The 20,041-nt window shown below is 42.8% G+C and overlaps 1 protein-coding gene across 1 annotated transcript in view; it reads left to right on the forward strand.

The window, feature by feature from the left end:
* The window catches only part of ACVRL1 (activin A receptor like type 1), a 101,926-nt gene that overhangs the window by 50,112 nt on the left and 31,773 nt on the right, over positions 1 to 20,041 (forward strand). Inside the window, 5 exon segments of the mRNA XM_056562113.1 lie at positions 1,455 to 1,651; positions 5,202 to 5,295; positions 8,389 to 8,535; positions 13,798 to 14,073; positions 17,724 to 17,921. Of these exon segments, the coding sequence (XP_056418088.1) occupies positions 1,455 to 1,651; positions 5,202 to 5,295; positions 8,389 to 8,535; positions 13,798 to 14,073; positions 17,724 to 17,921 (912 nt within the window).

A 20,041-nucleotide genomic window follows, 5' to 3' on the forward strand; every position in this document is an offset into this window, starting at 1 on the left:
CAGACACGAGGTACAGGTAGAGAGCAGTATAGTACCTGTAGGTCAGACACGAAGTACAGGTAGAGAGCAGTATAGTACCTGTAGCTCAGACACGAAGTACAGGTAGAGAGCAGTATAGTACCTGTAGGTCAGACATGAAGTACAGGTAGAGAGCAGTATAGTACCTGTAGCACAGACACGAAGTACAGGTAGAGAGCTGTATAGTACCTTTAGCTCAGACATGAAGTACAGGTAGAAGGCAGTATAGTACCTGTAGCTCAGACACGAAGTACAGGTAGAGAGCAGTATAGTACCTTTAGCTCAGACATGAAGTACAGGTAGAGAGCAGTATAGTACCTTTAGCTCAGACACGAAGTACAGGTAGAGAGCAGTATAGTACCTGTAGCTCAGACACAAAGTACAGGTAGAAGGCATTTTAGTACCTGTAGCTCAGGTAGAGTATGGTACAGTATATGTAGTACAGGTCCGGAACCACACAATACCTGTAGTACAGGTAGAAAGCAGTATAGTCAGGGCTGGATAGTCAACCAGGCACTGAAACAATACAGTACATGTAGCCCAGGTATAAAGAAGGAAAGTACATATGACACAGATAAAGAGCAGTACAGTGCATCTAATAAAGTCAGGTAGCATACATGTTGTATAGTCATAAGCACTGTACATGTAGCATTCTATTGTACGCTCAGTTTGGCGTTACACGTTATAGAGTACCTGCCATCAATCCATATTTTCTAACTCAAATTATATTCCCTAACTACTCCTAACACCATTCCTGCCCTTTAAAAAAAAAAAAAGAATTGTGAGCTTTCCTCTTGCTCACACTTCCGAACGCACTTCCTGAGTTTGGTCTTCTGCCAGACCGGGAGGAGACCAAACTAACTGTTTGACTTGTGGCAGGGAACAGAGCAGAGCCACCTAGTGGCCGTTTTTTCAATCACATAAAAAAAAACATATAACGGTTGAGAATTTTAATAGCAAGTAAATAGCAAAATGTCTTATAATTACATAAGGAACAATATATTAAAATGTTTAGTTTGGTGATAGGTACTCTCTAAGGCCACTTTACTCAGATTGAAAACTGTTCCTTTCTGGGTTACAGTCAGGGGTAAAACAGTGGCTTAGTTATAGAGGAGTGTTTCCCAAACCTTGTGCCTCCAGCTGTTGTAAAACTACAACTCCCAGCTGTTGCAAAATTACAGCTCCAAGCATGCCCGGACAGCCTTTGGCTGTCCGGGCATGCTTGGAGCTGTAATTATGCAACAGCTGGAGGCACCTTGGTTGAGAAACACTGCTATAGAGGATGCGGAAGTAGCAGAGACTTTTTTGCCTTTCTTTTTAATCTACTTTAGTTTTATCTGATTCTTTGAATAGATGTAAAACCTGCTTTTTATTGTGATTTGTACCTGATCTGATGTGATGAACGCAAGTAACAATATGTTTCTTTTCTACATAAGTAGAAGAACCTCAAGTGACAAGCCTCCTCCTAGTGACTGTTCTCCCCATAGTTCTATTTGTGATCTTTCTGATGCTTTTTGCATTCTTATTCTGGAAGATGAAGCAAAGCAGCCGGAAGAAGTCCTTGCCAAGACTCATTGACTTTGTCCATGCAGACATTGTTAATGCATCAATAGTTGGTGACAGCACTTTAGGGGTGAGTCATTTGAAGGATAGTTAAGATTATGCTTCATATTTGTATTTTATCTGACTGTGGTTTCAATCATTCTTAGAGCATTGCATCCAGTTCTCTATACAGAGTGGTGACACGGAAATATATTTTTATGTACAAACAGTTTTTAAAGTCATAGAAAATTCCTTTAAGCACAATAAGCGGACATCGGATTAGCGATATAAAGCATAAAAAGTCCTGTGTTATATCTCAAAGTTGTCAGATCTGCCCACACACAATAATAGCTGCCAAAATCAGACCTCCACTGTAGTCAGGATACACTGAAAGTGGATATCTCATGATGGCCCGGTGGATCCTGGATTAAAGGGGTACTCCAGAGGAAAAAAAAACATGATGCAGATTTGTAAATTATTTCTATTTAAAAAATGTAAGTACTTTTAGTACTTATCCGCTGCTGTATGCTCCAGAGGAAGTTGTGTAGTTCTTTCATGTCTGACCACAGTGCTCAATGCTGACACCTCTGTCCATGTCAGGAACTGTCCAGGAGAGGTTTGCTATGGGAATTTGTTTCTGCTCTGGACAGTTCCTGACACGGACAGAAAGCACTGTGGTCAGACAGGAAAGAACTACACAACTTCCTCTGGAGTATACAGCAGCTAAGTACTGGAAGGATTAACCTCTTAAGGACGCAGGGCATCACACCGGGTTGGTCCCGGCCGCTATTAGCGTGCGGCACAGACGCGGCGATCAAAGTTGATCGCCAGGTCAAAAACTAAAGTAAAAGCTTCCCGGCAGCTCAGTCAGGCTGATCGGGACTATCACAATAAAATTGTGATGTCCCGATCAGCTAGGACGCGAACGGAGACCTCCTTACCTTGCTCTGTCGCGTCTGATCGTCGTTTGATTGCTCCAAGCCTGAGCTACAGGCTTGAGCAATCAACCCCCTATAACGCTGATCCATGCAAAGCTATGGCTTTGCAGGGATCAGAGTAAAAGATCAGTGTGCGCAGTATTATAGCCCCCTATGGGAGCTATATGGCTGCATTCACACCACGTTTTGTGCCGGATCCGGCGGGGGGAGGGGCAAACTGGGCACTCCCGTACCCCAGCCGAATCAGCCCATGACTCCATTTACTTTAATGAGCCGACCGGAGTCAAACGGTGACTCCGGTCGGCTCAGTTTTGAACCGCATGCGGTTTTGTGACCGGACCTAAAACCGTAGTCACCGTTTGACTCTGGCCAGCTCATTGAAGTAAATGGAGTCACGGGCTGATTCAGCTGGGCTACGGGAGTGCCTGGTTTGCCCCTCCCCCCCGCCGGATCCGGCACCCGTATGTACAAAACGTGGTGTGAATGCAGCCTTACACTGCAAAAAAAAGGGAAAAAAAAAAGTTAATAAAGGTCATTTAACCCCTTCCCTAATTAAAAGTTTGAATCATCCCCCTTTTCCCATAAAAAAACAGTGTAAATAAAAATAAACACGTGGTATCGCCGCGTGCATAAATCTCCGGACTATAAAAATATATTGCTAATTAAATCACACGGTCAATGGCGTACGCGCAAAAAAATTCCATAGTCCAAAATAGCGTATTTTTGGTCACTTTTTATATCATAAAAAAATGAATAAAAAGCCATCAAAAAGTCCGTTCAATACAAAAATGGTACCGCTAAAAACTTCAGAACACAGCACAAAAAATGAGTCCTCATACCGGCCCATACGCAGAAAAATAAAAAAGTTATAGGGTCAGAAGATGACAATTTTAAACGTATACGTTTTCCTGCATGTAGTTATGATTTTTTTCAGAACGACAAAATCAAACCTATATAAGTAGGGGATCAGTTTAATCATATGGACCTACATAATAATGATAAGGTGTAATTTTTACCGAAAAATGCACTGCGCAGAAACGGAAGCCCCCAAAATTACAAAATGACATTTTTTCTTCAATTTTGTTGCACAATTAATTTTTTTTCCGTTTCGCCATGGATTTTTGGGTAAAATGACTAAAGGATAGGGGATAAGTTATAGATTGCGGGGTGTCCGACCGCTGGGAACCCCCCCCCCCCCCCCATGATCTCCTGTACGGGGCCCTGACTCTGTTGCAGGAAGGGAGCATTTTGTCCCGCATGATGCGGTGGCTGACACTGGTCTCTATGGAATAAATGGGGGGGGGGGGGGGTGTCGGCCTCGTCGTCATGTGGGGGCAGACATGCGGTCGGACTGCGGACTGCTGGGTCCCCGTACAGGAGATTGCGGGGGTCCCAGCGGTCGGATACCCTCGCCATCTATAATGTATCCCCTATCCGAAGAAATAATTTACAAATCTGTATAACTTTCTGGCACCAGTTGATTTGAAAACATTTTTCTTCCCCTGGAGTACCCATTTAAAGAAATATTATTTAACAACTGAGACATACAGTAGTTAACCAAAAGGACAGAAAACACTCAAAACGGGAAATAAGTACAAAGTAAGTAATATCAATATAGTACTCCCTAAATAAACAGGCACTAAATATATGGTGAACTCCCAAATAGATAATAACCCAACCAAATGACATATGGAGTCACTTAATGGAGTCACTTAATTCATGATCAAATAATGTTTATTTATTGGTATGCATTAAAACCAAGTAGTGATGATAAAAAGGAGGAATAGCAACAAATAACGCAGCATCACAGGACACACTGCATAGATGTGATGATATTGTGTGGGTTACCCCAATAATATTATGTGGATTACCCCAATAATATTATGTGGGTTACCCCAAAAGTGAAAGATAATAGCAGCATATAATACCCACAAAAACACAATGGTGAACATACATTACACTTTGGAGTCATCCCGGTCCCTGCATTGTATTTTCACCATTGTGTTTTTGTGGGTATTATATGCTGCTATTATATTTCACTATTGTTTACCCTTGTACCTCATTGGCACTTTATGCACCTCGCACTTTATTTATTTGCACTACTCATGCTATTCATATGCCGTGTGGTATGTTCACTTATATATTATGTTAGCATAACGTTTACCCACATAATATCATCACATCTATGCAGTGTGTCCTGTGATGCCGCGTTATTTGTTGCTATTCCTCCTTTTTATCATCACTACTTGGTTTTAATGCATACCAATAAATAAACATTATTTGATCATGAATTAAGTGACTCCATTTGTCTTTTGGTTGGGTTATTAAGCCATACAGTAGTATATTGAGAATACAGTGATAATAGTTTGGTCCCTCCATTCAGATTGGAATTTCACTTTTGGTAGAACAATAATAATAAATTATAGTAATCTCATTATTTGTACAGTAATAGAGAAGTCTAAGGCAGGATCACGTAGGGCACATCCACAGGATATTTCACGCTACGGATGCTATGGCGGTAGTCACAGAGGGACTGCAGAGCGAGTTCCCGGCTGCGGCCACGTAGCTCTGTGTGTCTGCTCATAGCAGCCAACGCATTTATAGCATGAAAATGCTGGTGATGGGCCCCGTGGGACCCTACCTAAATAGAGAATTTTCACTAGACTATATATACATAACTAGATACACCTTATGTTTTGGCAGGATCTTTTGGACTCTACTACTGGTAGTGGCTCAGGGCTTCCATTCCTGGTACAAAGAACTGTGGCTCGTCAAGTTACACTTGTGGAATGTGTAGGTAAGTGACAATGGAATTAATGGGCAAGATAGATCACATAAAGGATAAGAAATGTGCCAGTTAATCCTATACCTTGCTGCACACTGCCATTTTTTAGATGCATATGTGTTGAGTGATTTTATTGTGTTTCTCCCTAAAATGTGACAAAAATTCAACCAACAGCTCCAAAGTAAAATTATTTTTCTACTTATATTATGTCCATCACTGAGATATTAAAGGGGTTATCCACCATAAGGTGATTTTAGTATGTACCTGGCAGACAGTAATGGACATGCTTAGGAAGGATCTGCGCTTGTCTTGGGGCTAAATGGCTATGTTGTGAGATTACCATAACACCGTGGCTATCTTTTTGTGAACTGGTATTTCCTGTTTGAGTTTTCTTTTTTGCCTACAAATCCCATAATTACATTTTCCTCCCTCCCACACATCAGCCACCCCCACCCATTGAAACATAAATGAAGTTCATCCATTCAAAAGACCTGTGGTTTTCCATTAGGGGGCCTACAGCTGTTGCATTAGTTGCAGATTGATCTCTCTCGAACCAAGCGACCGCTCCACCAGCTGACTAGTGAGTCAGGTCTCGGTCGCATTGCAACCTGGGAAAAATCTGAGACAACAGTAATTTTGTATGCTGTTAAAAATAAATATTGGGGTGAAATTCTCAGAAGAATTGTGAGAAAACAGTCACACACAGGTAGGGACACTATATTATGAACTACCCTAACTTTACAGCCCCTGTAGCATAGTCAAATTTAAAAAAAATTCCTGGAATACCCCATTAAAAACTACTAGTTTATTGTATTTAAATACAGTGGGGATCAAAAGTTTGGGCACCCCAGGTAAAAATCTGTATTAATGTGCATAAAGAAGCCAAGGAAAGATGGAAAAATCTCCAAAAGCCATCAAATTACAGATTAGACATTCTTATAATATGTCAACAAAAGTTAGATTTTATTTCCATCATTTACACTTTCAAAATAACAGAAAAAAAAAATGGCATCTGCAATAGTTTGGGCACCCTGCAGAATGTATAGCATGCACTGCCCCCTTTGCAAAGCTGAGACCTGCCAGTGTCATTGATTGTTCTCAATCATCATCTGGGAAGACCAGGTGATGTCAAAATCAAAGGTTTTAAATGCCCAGACTCATCTGACCTTGCCCCAACAATCAGCACCATGGGTTCTTCTAAGCAGTTGTCTAGAAATCTGAAACTGAAAATAGTTGATGCTCACAAAGCTGGAGAAGGCTATAAGAAGATGGCAAAATGTTTTCAGATGTCAATATCCTCTGTTTGGAATGTAATTAAGAAATGGCAGTCATCAGGAACAGTGGAAGTTAAAGCAAGATCTGGAAGACCAAGAAAAATATCAGACAGAACAGCTCGCAGGATTGTGAGAAAAACAATTCAAAACCCACATTTGACTGCACAATCCCTCCAGAAAAACACTGGAGTTGTGGTACACTATTCCACTATAAAGAGATGCATGTACAAATATGGTCTTCATGGAGGAGTCATCAGAAGAAAACCTCTTCTACGTCCTCACCACAAAAATCAGCGTTTGAACTTTACAAATGAACATATAGACAAGCCTGATGCATTTTGGAAACAAGTTCTGTGGAACGATGAGGTTAAAATTTTACTTTTTGGCCGGAATGAGCAAAGGTACGTTTGGAGAAGAAGGGGAACAGATCCAACTGTTAAAGGGGTATTCCGCCCCTAGACATCTTATCCCCTATCCAAAGGATAGGGGATAAGATGTCAGATCGCTGCGGTGCCGCTGCTGGGGAGCCCTGGGATCCCTGCTGAGGCACAGCGCTATCATTACAGCACAGAGCGAGTTCGCTCTGCACGTAATGATGGGTGGTACAGGGGCCGGAGCATCGTTACATCACGGCCCTGCCCCCTGTGATGTCACGGCCCGCCCCTTTCAATACAAGTCTATGGGAGGGGGCGTGGTGGTCGTCACGCCCCCTCCCATAGACTTGCATTAAGGGGACGGGCCGTGATGTCACGAGGGGCGGAGCCATGACGTCACGCTGCTCCGTCTCCCGTATCGCCCATCATTACGCACAGAGCGAACTCGCTCTGTGCTGTAATGATAGCGCGGTGCCGCAGCGGGGATTCCAGGGCTCCCCAGCAGCGGGACCGCGGCGATCAGACATCTTATCCCCTATCCTTTGGAATGGGATAAGATGTCTAGGGGCGGAATACTCCTTTAAGCATGGGGGTGGATCAATCATGCTTTGGGGTTGTATTGCAGCCAGTGGTACAGGGAACATCTCGCGAGTAGAAGGAAAAATTGATTCAATAAAATGTAATCAAATTTTGGATGCTAACTTGATGCCATCTGTGAAAAAGCTGAAGTTAAAGAGAGGATGGCTTCTACAAATGGATAGTGATCCAAAACACATCTCGAAATCCATGGCGGATTACATCAAGAGGCATGAACTGAAGGTTTTGCCATAGCCTTCACAATCTCCTGACCTCAACATAATTGAAAATCTATGGATAGACCTTAAAAGAGCAGTGCGTGACAGACAGCCCAGAAATCTCAAAGAACTGGAAGACCTTTGTAAGGAAGAATGGGCAAAGATACCTCAAACAAGAATTGAAAGACTCTTGGCTGGCTACAAGAAGCGTTTACAAGCTGTGATACTTGCCAAAGGGGGCAGTACAAGATATTAACTCTGCAGGTGCCTCCGGTGTGTAGCGTCCACACTGGTCCGTTTTTTATCGTTGTTACTGCACAATGCAATAAAGAAAACCCAATTTGCACATATTCCTCTGGTGAGTGCCTCCTGAATTTCTATACAAGTTTGATCTGCATGAACTTTTCCTTTTGGGATTGAGCACCCGATCCGGGATTTGTTTGGGTATACCTTGTCCCACGCTCCCAGCTATTGTGCTATAGTGGACTGTATGAAGGTAAGAAGAGGAGGTGTAGCTGTGCTGGATATTCACCTCCTCTATCAGTTTGATAAGAAAATATGCATCGGCTCCAATGTCAACATAACCTAAATATGGTGTTGTAGATGTGAAGCAAATACTCCATAGGTAAAATTAACCTGGTTGTTTTTGTTTTTACTACTCAGGTAAAGGGCGATATGGAGAAGTATGGAGAGGCTTGTGGCAAGGAGAAAATGTGGCTGTTAAAATTTTTTCTTCCCGTGATGAACAGTCGTGGTTTAGAGAGACAGAGATCTACAACACAGTCTTGCTACGGCATGAAAATATTTTGGGTAAAGTATAGTTACTTTGTATTTGTAGGATTTGTTATACCTGTAGTTGCCTTCTTCCTGTGATCTATTCCTTCCCATTGTATAACCCTGGAATATTTTCTCTCATCCATTTCGGTTCTCTTCTCATTAATTATAGACACACAGTGATAATGGATGGATGGAATTACTTTGAGGGCTGCCATTCACTAGTATTGAGAAAACCACACTCGTAAATCTAGACAGTAGTCTAGACTCACCAAATGACTATGCATTGCACCATGGGGAGTCTGAATATTTTAAACATACTGAACATTTGGAGAAAAGGTTTTCTGCTGGACTGGGTGCCCTAAAGCTACCATTTCATCAAGTTACACCCTAGCTCTATACACATTACGTGTTTTTATCTACTTATTTGCAATTCATCTCATAGTTCAAAAATTCAGCCTTTAAAGGGGTACTCCGGTGGATAACTTTTTTTTACATTTTTAAATCAACTGGTGCCAGAAAGTTAAACAGATTTGTAAATTACTTCTATTAAAAAATCTTAATCCTTCCAGTACTTTTAGAAGAAATTTTTTAATTTTTGGAACAGAGAGCTGTCTGCTGACATCATGAGCACAGTGCTCTTTGCTGACATCTCTGTCTATTTTAAGAACTGTCCAGAGTAGGAGAAAATCCCCATAGCAAACATGTGCTGCTCTGGACAGTTCCTAAAATGGACAGAGGTGTCAGTAGAGAACACTGTGCTCGTGATGTCAGCAGACAGCTCTGTGTTCCAAAAAAAAAAAAGAATTTCCTCTGTAGTATTCAGCAGCTAATAAGTACTGGAAGGATTAAGATTTTTTTAATAGAAGTTATTTACAAATCTGTTTAACTTTCTGGCACCAGTTGATTAAAAAAAATAAATAAATAAAATAAAAAGTTTTCCACCGGAGTACCCCTTTAACCTGTTGGGGACGGAGGGTGTACCTGTACGCCCTCTGTCCACTCCCTTTATATAATGCAGGGCCACGCCTCTAACGACAGCCGGGACCCGTGGCTAATAGCTATTAACCCTTCTCCCCCTTCCCTAATAAAAGTTTGAATCACCCCCCTTTTCCCGTTTAGAAAAAAAATAAGAATAAAAATAAGCCATCATATGGATTTTTAGGTGCAAAATTGAAAGGGTTAGGATTTTTAAAAGTTAAGAAGGAAAAAACAAAAGTGCAAAAATGGAAAAACCTTACGTCCCCAAAGGGTTAACCCCCTTCAAATGCAGTCAAATTTAATATTTGCATTTGACTTGTTCTTCCTTGCCCTCTAAGAGCTATAACTCTTTTTTTTCCTTAACCTTGTTCTTGCGGGGCCAATTGTACTTTTTAATCGCACTCTTCTGTGATGTCCCAGTACGGGATATGCATCTCACAGTCCTATCAGCTTGAGTCCCTGCACATCCCCAGGGATCACTTGCACTGTACCCCTATAATCTGTATAATTGTATATTATGTTTAAAGGACCTTTTGAAATGGTCACATGGTTATTAGTCACATGATAATAGTTGTCACATGTTAAAGTCATATGTTTTGTTACCAAGAGCACCAGGTGACCAGATGACCCGCAGCTAGCCTATGGGCTCCTTGCTCAGCCCCCCTTTATATAAGGGGGAGGTACTACAATCTTAGATCCTGAGGTCAAGTCCAGTCTAGACATCTCAGAACCAGTGTCCAGCACATCTGGAGGCCTCAAGCCTAAATTCCAGCCACAAGTCAGTAAGTCAAGTCATCTCTGTCTGCTGTCACTATCTTCAGTCAAGTCTATTATAGTCAGCGTGGCTGTCCTAAAGTCTGCAAGTCCCAGCAAGCTGCGAGGTCCCTTGTGTTACTGGCCACCTCTCTGGGATCCTGGCCTAGCTGTAAAGACTGTACCATCTGTCTACCTCAGTAAAGCTACTGTTAACCCTAACCTGGTCTTGGACTCTTATTGGCCCTGCCTAACTAGGACTAGCGGTGCTACCGTTCAGGTGGGTCTCGGTTAAAACCGCGCTCTGGCATCACGAACATTTAGGGGTTAACACCATCTGCCCCTGGGCTACAACATCTGCTCCATCCACCTCACTTCACACCCCGCCACCACACTTCATTTTACTATAAAATGAAATGTGTACCAAAAAAATATATCTTTTTGGGGGAGGTTCTTTTCTGCACTGCTCATCGTGTGAAAAAATGACAATGTCAACCTTATGCTGCAGGTCAGGACAATTATATTAATAACCACTTTATATAGTTTTTGTTTTTTTCCACTGTTATTTTCAAAACTCACCATAGATCTGACCATTTATAACTTTTCTTAAAGGACAAGTATCAAAAAAAAAAAAAAAACCTATCCCCTATGCGAAAGAGAGAGGATAAGTTTTAGATCACGGTGGGTCCGAGTGCTTAAAATCTTGTTTCCCCCTTCCGCAGCCCCCCAGTTCTTTTAGGATACTTGAGTATGTGAGTGGATGATCACATGTACAGTACACAGCAATACTAATATGTTGCAGTGCACTGTCAAATTGTCAATCAGTAATTAATTGATCACCTGTGTAAAAGGAGTAGAATTATGGAGATGGAGGCCTTCCGAAGATCTTCTGCTGCTATATCAACAGATCAGCCCCACGTAAATGCATAAAATGTGTGTGTGTGTCTGTAGGGAGTGTTGAAGGTGATCACATACCGCAAGTGACTGACATGTGACCGGAGCAAGCTGTGACGCCACTCTTTGACCATGGCAGTGAACTGTGGGCAACCACTGGTATGGAGCAGGCTCTTGAGACTGCTCCTTACACCCTTAAAGGGGTACTCTAGGGACGCCATGATCTCCCTGCTGCACCCGACGGGGTGCAGCGCCGGAAGCTTGTGATGTCACAGCCGTGCCCTGCTCATGACATCATGGCCATGCCCCCTCAATGCAAGTCTATGGGAGGGGGCATGACGGATGATTGGAGAAGTTTGCTCCGTGCACCAGATGTCCGGGGTGCCGCCGCCGAGATCGTGGGGGTCCCGCCGCTGGGGACAGACATCGGACCCCCACGATTAGACCTAAGATGTCTAGTTACATAGTTACATAGTTAGTATGGTTGAAAAAAGACATACGTCCATCAAGTCCAACCAGGGGATTGAAGGGAAGGATGTAAGGGGATAAGGGAAAGGGATGTAGTTTTATAATTCTGCATAAGCATTAATGTTATTTTGTTCCAGGAATGTATCTAACCCTGCTTTAAAGCTGTTAATTGTTCCTGCTGTGACCAGTTCCTGAGGTAGACCGTTCCATAAATTCACAGTCCTCACGGTAAAGAAGGCGTGCCGCCCCTTTAGACTAAACCTTTTCTTCTCCAGACGGAGGGAGTGCCCCCTCGTCCTTTGGGGGGGTTTAACCTGGAACAGTTTTTCTCCATATTTTTTGTATGGGCCATTTATATACTTATATACGTTTATCATATCCCCCCTTAAACGTCTCTTCTCAAGACTAAACAATTGTAACTCCTTTAATCGCTCCTCATAGCTAAGATGTTCCATGCCCCATATTAGTTTAGTCGCGCGTCTCTGCACCCTTTCCAACTCCGCAGTGTCCCTTTTATGAACAGGCGACCAAAACTGAACAGCATATTCCAGGTGAGGCCGTACCAATGCTTTATAAAGGGGGAGTATTATGTCCCTGCCCCTCGAGTCCATGCCTCTTTTTATACATGACAATATCCTGCCGGCTTTGGAAGCAGCAGCCTGACATTGCATGCTATTTTGTAGTCTGTGATCTACAAGTACACCCAGATCCTTCTCTACCAGTGACTCTGCCAGTTTAATCCCCCCTAAGACATACGACGCATGCAGGTTATTAGTACCCAGATGCATAACTTTACATTTATCCACATTGAACCTCATTTGCCAAGTGGATGCCCAGACACTTAGTCTATCCAAGTCATCTTGTAACTTCTGCACATCCTCTATAGACTGTACTGTGCTACAAAGCTTGGTGTCATCTGCAAAGATAGAAACAGAGCTGTTAATACCATCCTCTATATCATTGATAAATAAATTAAACAGCAGCGGGCCCAGTACTGAACCTTGGGGTACACCACTAATAACCGGGGACCAATCAGAGTACGAATCATTTACCACCACTCTCTGGGTACGATCTATGAGCCAGTGTTCAATCCAGTTACAAACTAAAGTTTCCAAGCCCAAGGACCTTAACTTACCTGTCAGATGTCTGTGAGGGACAGTATCAAATGCTTTGGCAAAATCCAGAAACACTATATCCACAGCCATTCCTCTGTCAAGGCTTCTACTCACCTCTTCATAAAAGCAAATTAGATTGGTTTGACAACTTCTATCCTTAGTAAACCCATGCTGGCTATCACTTATAATACTATTATCCCCTATGTATTCCTGTATGTAATCCCTTATAAGTCCTTCAAACAATTTACCCACAATGCACGTTAGACTTACCGGTCTATAATTGCCTGGCGAAGACCTAGAGCCCTTCTTGAAGATTGGTACCACATTAGCCTTGCGCCAGTCCCTTGGCACAATACCAGACACCAGAGAATCTCTAAATATCATGAACAAGGGTACAGATATTACTGAACTTACCTCTCTAAGAACTCTTGGGTGTAGTCCATCCGGCCCTGGAGATTTGCTTACATTTACTTTACTTAACTTACCTTGTACCATCTCTACATTAAGCCAGTTCAATACATTATATGATGTGTTACCAGCACTGACCTGACCAATGTCAGTCTAGGGGCGGATTATCCCTTTAATATGATTTCTATGATAGACATATGTTATGAAGGATTAATGAGTTAACCCAGTATCTACTTGGAATTTGGAGAGAAATCAAAATATCTTGAGAATACATGCAATGAAAAGAAACATATATACTTATTGGTAATGTTAGTTGGCTTGGAATTCATTGGCTGTTTTGTTTATTTTATTTATATTATTATTACTTCGATAATCTCCAAATAAAGTTAACACATTTGAACTGGATTTTCTGAAGGCCATTTTTTCACTGGCACAATCCACACCATCTATAGGATCATTAGCGGGGACCTTTGTAATTCGATCACATTATTTATGTACATTTTCATTTGACATGCCTCCTTGACGTTCTCCGTCCCACTACACAAAGTGTTCTATCTATATCTACTTCTAAAGCTACAAAATAAGGTTCCCTGAGGTAAACATTTCTAAGAAAGAATTACGAGAAGTGGTTCTCTCGAAGCTGGATGACGTGTTTAGCCTCTCCTTCTGCCTTTTCTAGGTTTTATTGCATCTGACATGACTTCTCGGAACTCCAGCACTCAGCTGTGGCTTATTACTCATTATCATGACAATGGATCTCTGTACGACTATCTCCAGAGGACAACTGTTGATCCAGAAGGTTGCTTACAGCTGGCAGTATCTATTATTTGTGGATTGGTCCACCTTCACGTGGAGATATTTGGCACCCAAGGAAAACCTGCCATTGCACATAGAGACCTGAAGAGCAGAAACATCCTTGTGAAATCCAATAAACAATGTTGCATTGCAGATCTAGGTATGGGCTAGCAGTAACACGAGTCCAGAATGTCAGAATCTGGGTTACCTTTTGGATATTCAAATAATTTCTATAAAAAAAATGTTTTAAAATACATTTTAAAGCATCTATATTCTTTTTAAATATAAACTTATCACCAAGACCAATGACAGACCTCTCAACTTACCTGTCTGGCTTGAAATGATAGACAGCTCTCTCCCGATTTGTGTACAGGTGTAATTGTGTAGAGAGATGCCAAACACAGTGAACTTTGAGGGCAGATGCCATTTTGAGCCACCCTCTGCCGAGACCCAGAAGCCCAGACCCCATTTCCCTAAATACTCATCCACGCTGTCCACTATGGTGGTGCTACCGATTTCTATGCAGCCAGTCGGCATTGCTCACCGCTCCCGATTTGACCTCTTAAGGAGGTACTCAGATGCCCCAGCATTTAGAACATTTAGTTCCAAACGTCTTGAACGGGCGGCAGGGGGTCATGACGTCATGGACACACCCCTCGTGACATGACACCACCACGCCCCCTCAATGCCAATCTATGGGAGGGGGGTGGAGGCCACCACACCCCCTCCATAGACTTGCATTGAGGGGCATGGTGTCACATCAGGAGGGGCGTGGCCGTGACGTCATGACCTCTGCTGCTCGCACCCAGTGTTCGAAACAAACGCCGGGTGCTGCACAGAGATCACAGGGGTCCCAATGGCGATCAGACATCATATGCCCTATCCTTTGGATAGGGCATAAGATGTCCGGGGCAGAGTACCCCTTTAAACTTTGGCCCACGGACCATTGGGCAAGAATTTATGTACACATCAAATTGAAAATCCAGATTCTGTCTTGTTACAAAAAAAAATGTTGTATTGCTAAGTCTTTTTAAGAAAATTAATATTTCAACCAACGTGTTTTGAGTGCATGTCCCTCTCTAATCATGGTATCCATGAGCTTTTAAATATTCTTGCAATACAGCATATCGAGGGAAAGCGCCCTGACACTTCTCTGAATGTGCTACTCAGGGATGTCCTATATATTTAATTCTTGCTAAATGGGTGGCACAAATACATTAATTTCTTAGGCCTTAGGCCAGTATTAGTATTTACAGAAAGAATATACTTATGTAAAAATGATGGCATTGATAATGGGGACTGGTAAATAGAGTTACATAAATGGATAATTTTCAACCAAATGGCATTTTATACCTTTACTGTAAGAACATGAGGGCGACATGGTGTCCTAAAAATATTGCACAGGGTGCCTTCATACGTATCTATAGCCAGTGTCAGGTACCCACTAGTCAAGTTATTTATTATGTGACTGCAGAGACTAAGGGCATATTCATATTAAAGGGGTATTCCAGTGAAAAACATTTTCAACTGGTGCCAGAAAGTTTAAATGTAAATTATTTCTATTAAAAATCTTAATCCTTCCAGTACTTATCAGCTGTTGAAGTTGAGTTGTTATTTCCAGTCTGACCGCAGTGCTCTCTGCTGACACCTTTAACTGTCTCAGGAACTGTCCAGAGTCCAGAGTAGGAGCAAATCCCCATAGGAAACCTATACTGCTCTGGACAGTTCCTCAGACAGACAGAGGTGTCAGCAGAGAGCACGGTTGTCAGACAGAAAAGAACAACTCAACTTCAGCAGCTGATAAGTACTAATAGAACTAATTTACAAATCTGTTTAACTTTCTGGCACCAGTTGATATGAAAAAAAAAAATGTTTTTTTACTGGAATACCCCTTTAATCAGAATGTGGCTGCACTTTTGAGCCCTGCAAATACACCAGTATACATTTAAAAGTCAACATTAGAAATGATCACTTTCAGACTATGCTCATCCAATAAAAATCAATGGATCAAAAACAGGTATTATACAGTCATGGCCGTAAATGTTGGCACCCCTGATTTTTTTTTTTTTTTTAGAAAATGAAGTATTTCTCACAGAAAAGGATTGCAGTAACACATGTTTATTCCCTTTGTGTGTATTGGAACTAAACAAAAAAAGGGAGGAAAAAAAAGCTAATTGGACATAATGTCACATCAAACTCCAAAAATGGGCTGGACAAAATTATTGGCACCCTTTCAAAATTGTGAATAAATAAGATTGTTTCAAGCATGTGATGCTCCTTTAAACTCACCTAGGACAAGTAACAGGTGTGGGCAAGATAAAAATCACATTTGAAAGCAGAAAAAAGAGACGTTCATTTAGTCTTTGCATTGTGTGTCTGTGTGTGCCACACTAAGCATGGACAACAGAAAGAGGAGAAGAGAACTGTCTGAGGACTTGAGAACCAAAATGTTGGAAAAATATCAACAATCTCAAGGTTACGAGTCCATCTCCAGAGACCTAGATTTGCCTTTGTCCACAATGCGTAACAATGTCAAGAAGTTTGCAACCCATGGCACTGTAGCTAATCTCCCTCGGCATGGACGGAATAGAAAAAATTGATGAAAGGTGTCAACACAGGCTAGTCCAGATGGTGGATAAGCAGCCCCAAACAAGTTCCAAAGATATTCAAGCTGTCCTGCAGGCTTAGGGAGCATCAGTGTCAGCGCAAACTATCCATCGGCATTTAAATGAAATGAAACACTTTTTAGGAGACCCAGGAGGACCCCACTGCTTGCACAGAGACATAAAAAAGCAAGACTACATTTTGCCGAAAAGAACTTGAGTAAGCCAAAATCCTTCTGGGAAAACATCTTGTGGACAGATGAGACCAAGATAGAGCTTTTTGGTAAAGCACATCATTCTACTGTTTACTGAAAAAGGAATGAGGCCTACAAAGAAAAGAACACAGAACCTACAGTGAAATATGGTGGAGGTTCAATGATGTTTTGGGGATGTTTTGCTGCCTCTGGCACTGGGTGCCTTGAATGTGTACAAGGCATCATGAAATCGGAGGATTACCAACGGATTTTGGGTCACACTGTCCAGCCCAGTGTCAGAAAGCTGGGTTTGCATCCGAGATCTTGGGTCTTCTAGCAGGACAATGATCCCAAACATACGTCAAAAAGCACCCAAAAATGCTATTGAACACCTGTGGAGAGATCTTAAAATTGCTGTTGGGAAAAGGCACCCTTCCAATAAGAGAGACCTGGAGCAGTTTGCAAAGGTAGAGTGGTCTAACATTCCGGCTGAGAGGTGTAAGAAGCTTATTGATGGTTATAGGAAGCAACTGATTTCAGTTATTTTTTCCAAAGGGTGTGCAACCAAATATTAAGTTAAGGGTGTCAATCATTTTGTCCAGACCATTTTTGGAGTTTGGGGTGACATTATGTCCAAATTGCTTTTTTTCCTCCCTTTTTTGGTTTAGTTCGGATACACACAAAGTGAATAAGCATGTGTATAGAAAAACTTGTGTTACTGCAACCCTTTTCTGTGAGAAATACTTAATTTTCTAGCCATGACTGTATTATACCTTGGCATACTGTTCTCCAAGATTGCCAATATATACAACAAAGCAAGTGTTGGATTATATTAATAAAGCAAGTTGCATTGCCACATATTGTACATTTTAGCTAGTGGCACCATGTATAAATAGCACTACAGAGTCATGCCAAGTGGCTGGTGAATCCTGAAAGACTCTTTTTTGCAATTTTTTTTATTATAACTTTTATACCAATTTTATACCAATAAAAGTGTAACTTTTTGCTTTTAGGCCTTGCAGTGGTGCACTCTCAGAGTGGTTGCTACCTTGATATCGGTAACAATCCGAGAGTTGGCACCAAGCGATACATGGCACCAGAAGTCCTGGATGAAACAATCCGCACAGATTCATTTGAATCGTACAAACAGACAGATGTGTGGGCCTATGGACTGGTGCTGTGGGAAATATGCAGGAGAACAATTATAAATGGTGAGTTCGAAACATATACAATTATTTTCTAATGTTCATGGATATTCTACTATTTTTGATTTTAGTGCGAATAGGAACTATCTTTGGTTAGCAAAACCATTTTTGAGAAAGTCCTAATACACTGTTTAACACACAGCATGCATGTCAGTGATAATCCAAAACATGTTGATGATAGTAATTTAAAGGGATTATCCGGCCAAAACCAATTTATCGCTTATCCAAAGGATCGGGGATAAGATGTCTGATCGCGGGGGGCCTGCCATTGGGATCCCCCATGATCTACGTGCAGCACCTGCATTTTATGCGGGGCTGCATCTCCAGTCTTGGAAAGCTCTTTGTTTCCGGGACTGGAGATGTGACATAATACCACGCCCCCTCGTGACGTCACGCCACCCCCCCTCCATTCATGTCTATGGGAGGGGGCGTGACAGCCATCACGCCCCCTCCCATAGACATGAATGGAGGGGGCGTGGCATGACATCACAAGGGGGTGTGGTGTTACTTCCCGTCTCCAGGCTTGATAACCCCTTTAAGGCTTCACCCAGATATATCTAGAGATCGGTTTGGGTCTCAGCACTGAGACCACAACTGTTCAAAACTGTTGACAAAAGTTTTTTGATTCATTAACCTGGAAGAGGGCGTTGCCAGGCACTAATTCCCAGGTAGAACTGCAAGTGAACCTCTCCAGCTCCTTTACTTACAAACTTAAATGGGCACTGTCAGATAAAAAAACTTTTGATATGTTGTAAAGCATGCAAAACCGCGGTTTTGCATTGCTTTCATTAGAAAATATTCAGTATTTCATACTGAAAAAGCCAGTCAAACAACTGCCCCCCCCTGCCTGCTTGGACACATACTAGTCCTGCTGTGTCCATGCGTCATCACCTATGTCATGGACACACTTCCTTGATTGACAGCTGTGAGCACAGGGTTCAGAGCTGGAGGAAAAATCCTCCCACTGTCAGCTTGTGTCCCGCTATCGGTACACTCACAGCAGTAGGAAGCACACTGTCTTCCTGCTGTGAGCGCGCTTTGCTCGGGCACACAAGTTGCTTCTGCGGGGAACATTTCTCTGCTTCTGTACCCCTAATCTTCATACTCGGGGATCGGGGGACAGAAGCGCTGCTCTGCGGGGAGGTTTCTTTCACTTTGCCCGCTCCGCCACTCACTTTCAGCCTCCGGCGCTGCTGGCTCTCTGCTGGCATCTCACTGTCTGCCACTCACTGTCCGCCGCTCTGCCCCCCCTCCCCCCGCCCCCCCCCCCCTCTCCCCCGCCACTCGCTGTCTGCCCGCCCACCCGCCGCTCACATCTCCCCTAGGGTTAGCTATACTACAACACCCAGCATGCCTTTACCCTGTGGACATGCTGGGAATTGTAGTTTTGCTAATGCTAGGGGAGATGTAACCATTTGCCTGCTCACATCTCCCCTAGAATTAGCAAAACTACAACTCCCAGCATGCCCTGACAGTGAGGGAGTTGTAGTTTTGCTAATGCTAGGGGAGATGTGAGCAGACAGCATACTGAGGGAGGGGGCGGAGACCTGCACTGTGAGGCCACGCCCTTTGAGAGGAATTCAGACTAGTAAACTAGATTAAAAGTGTAATAAAAAAAGTAAATGAAGGTGCTAGAGACATAAAAATTAGATATACATGGTCAGGATTAGGTACTGAGTGATATATTAAAAAAAATGTTTTTTGTTGGATCTGACGGGTACGCTTTAAGGTAAAAATGGGCTGAGTCCTTAAGAGGTACTCCGCCCCTAGATATCTTATCCCCTCTCCAGAGAATAGGGGATAGGATGTCTGATCGCTGGAGGTCACCCCAGTAATTTGCTGCACAGAGTAACTCCGCTCTGCCGGATGATGGGCGACCACAGGCATCATGCCCCGTGTACTTCTGCTCAGGAGCCGTCATGCCCATAGGCGTGCGCACGGGGTGTGCCGGGTGTGCCCAGGCACACCCTAATCAAGCCCAGGGGGGCATCCGAGGCCACCACTGAGCAGCTCGCAGAGGACCCCCCCCCCCCCCCCCGTCACATTCGGGACATCCCTGTGTCCCGAAAGATCTTTTCGGGACACAAGGATGTCCCGGTTACCTTTCTACAGCGGCCCCCGTGTTA

The sequence above is a fragment of the Hyla sarda genome, chromosome 2 (genome assembly GCF_029499605.1).
Source record: "Hyla sarda isolate aHylSar1 chromosome 2, aHylSar1.hap1, whole genome shotgun sequence".
Lineage (NCBI taxonomy): Eukaryota > Metazoa > Chordata > Amphibia > Anura > Hylidae > Hyla > Hyla sarda.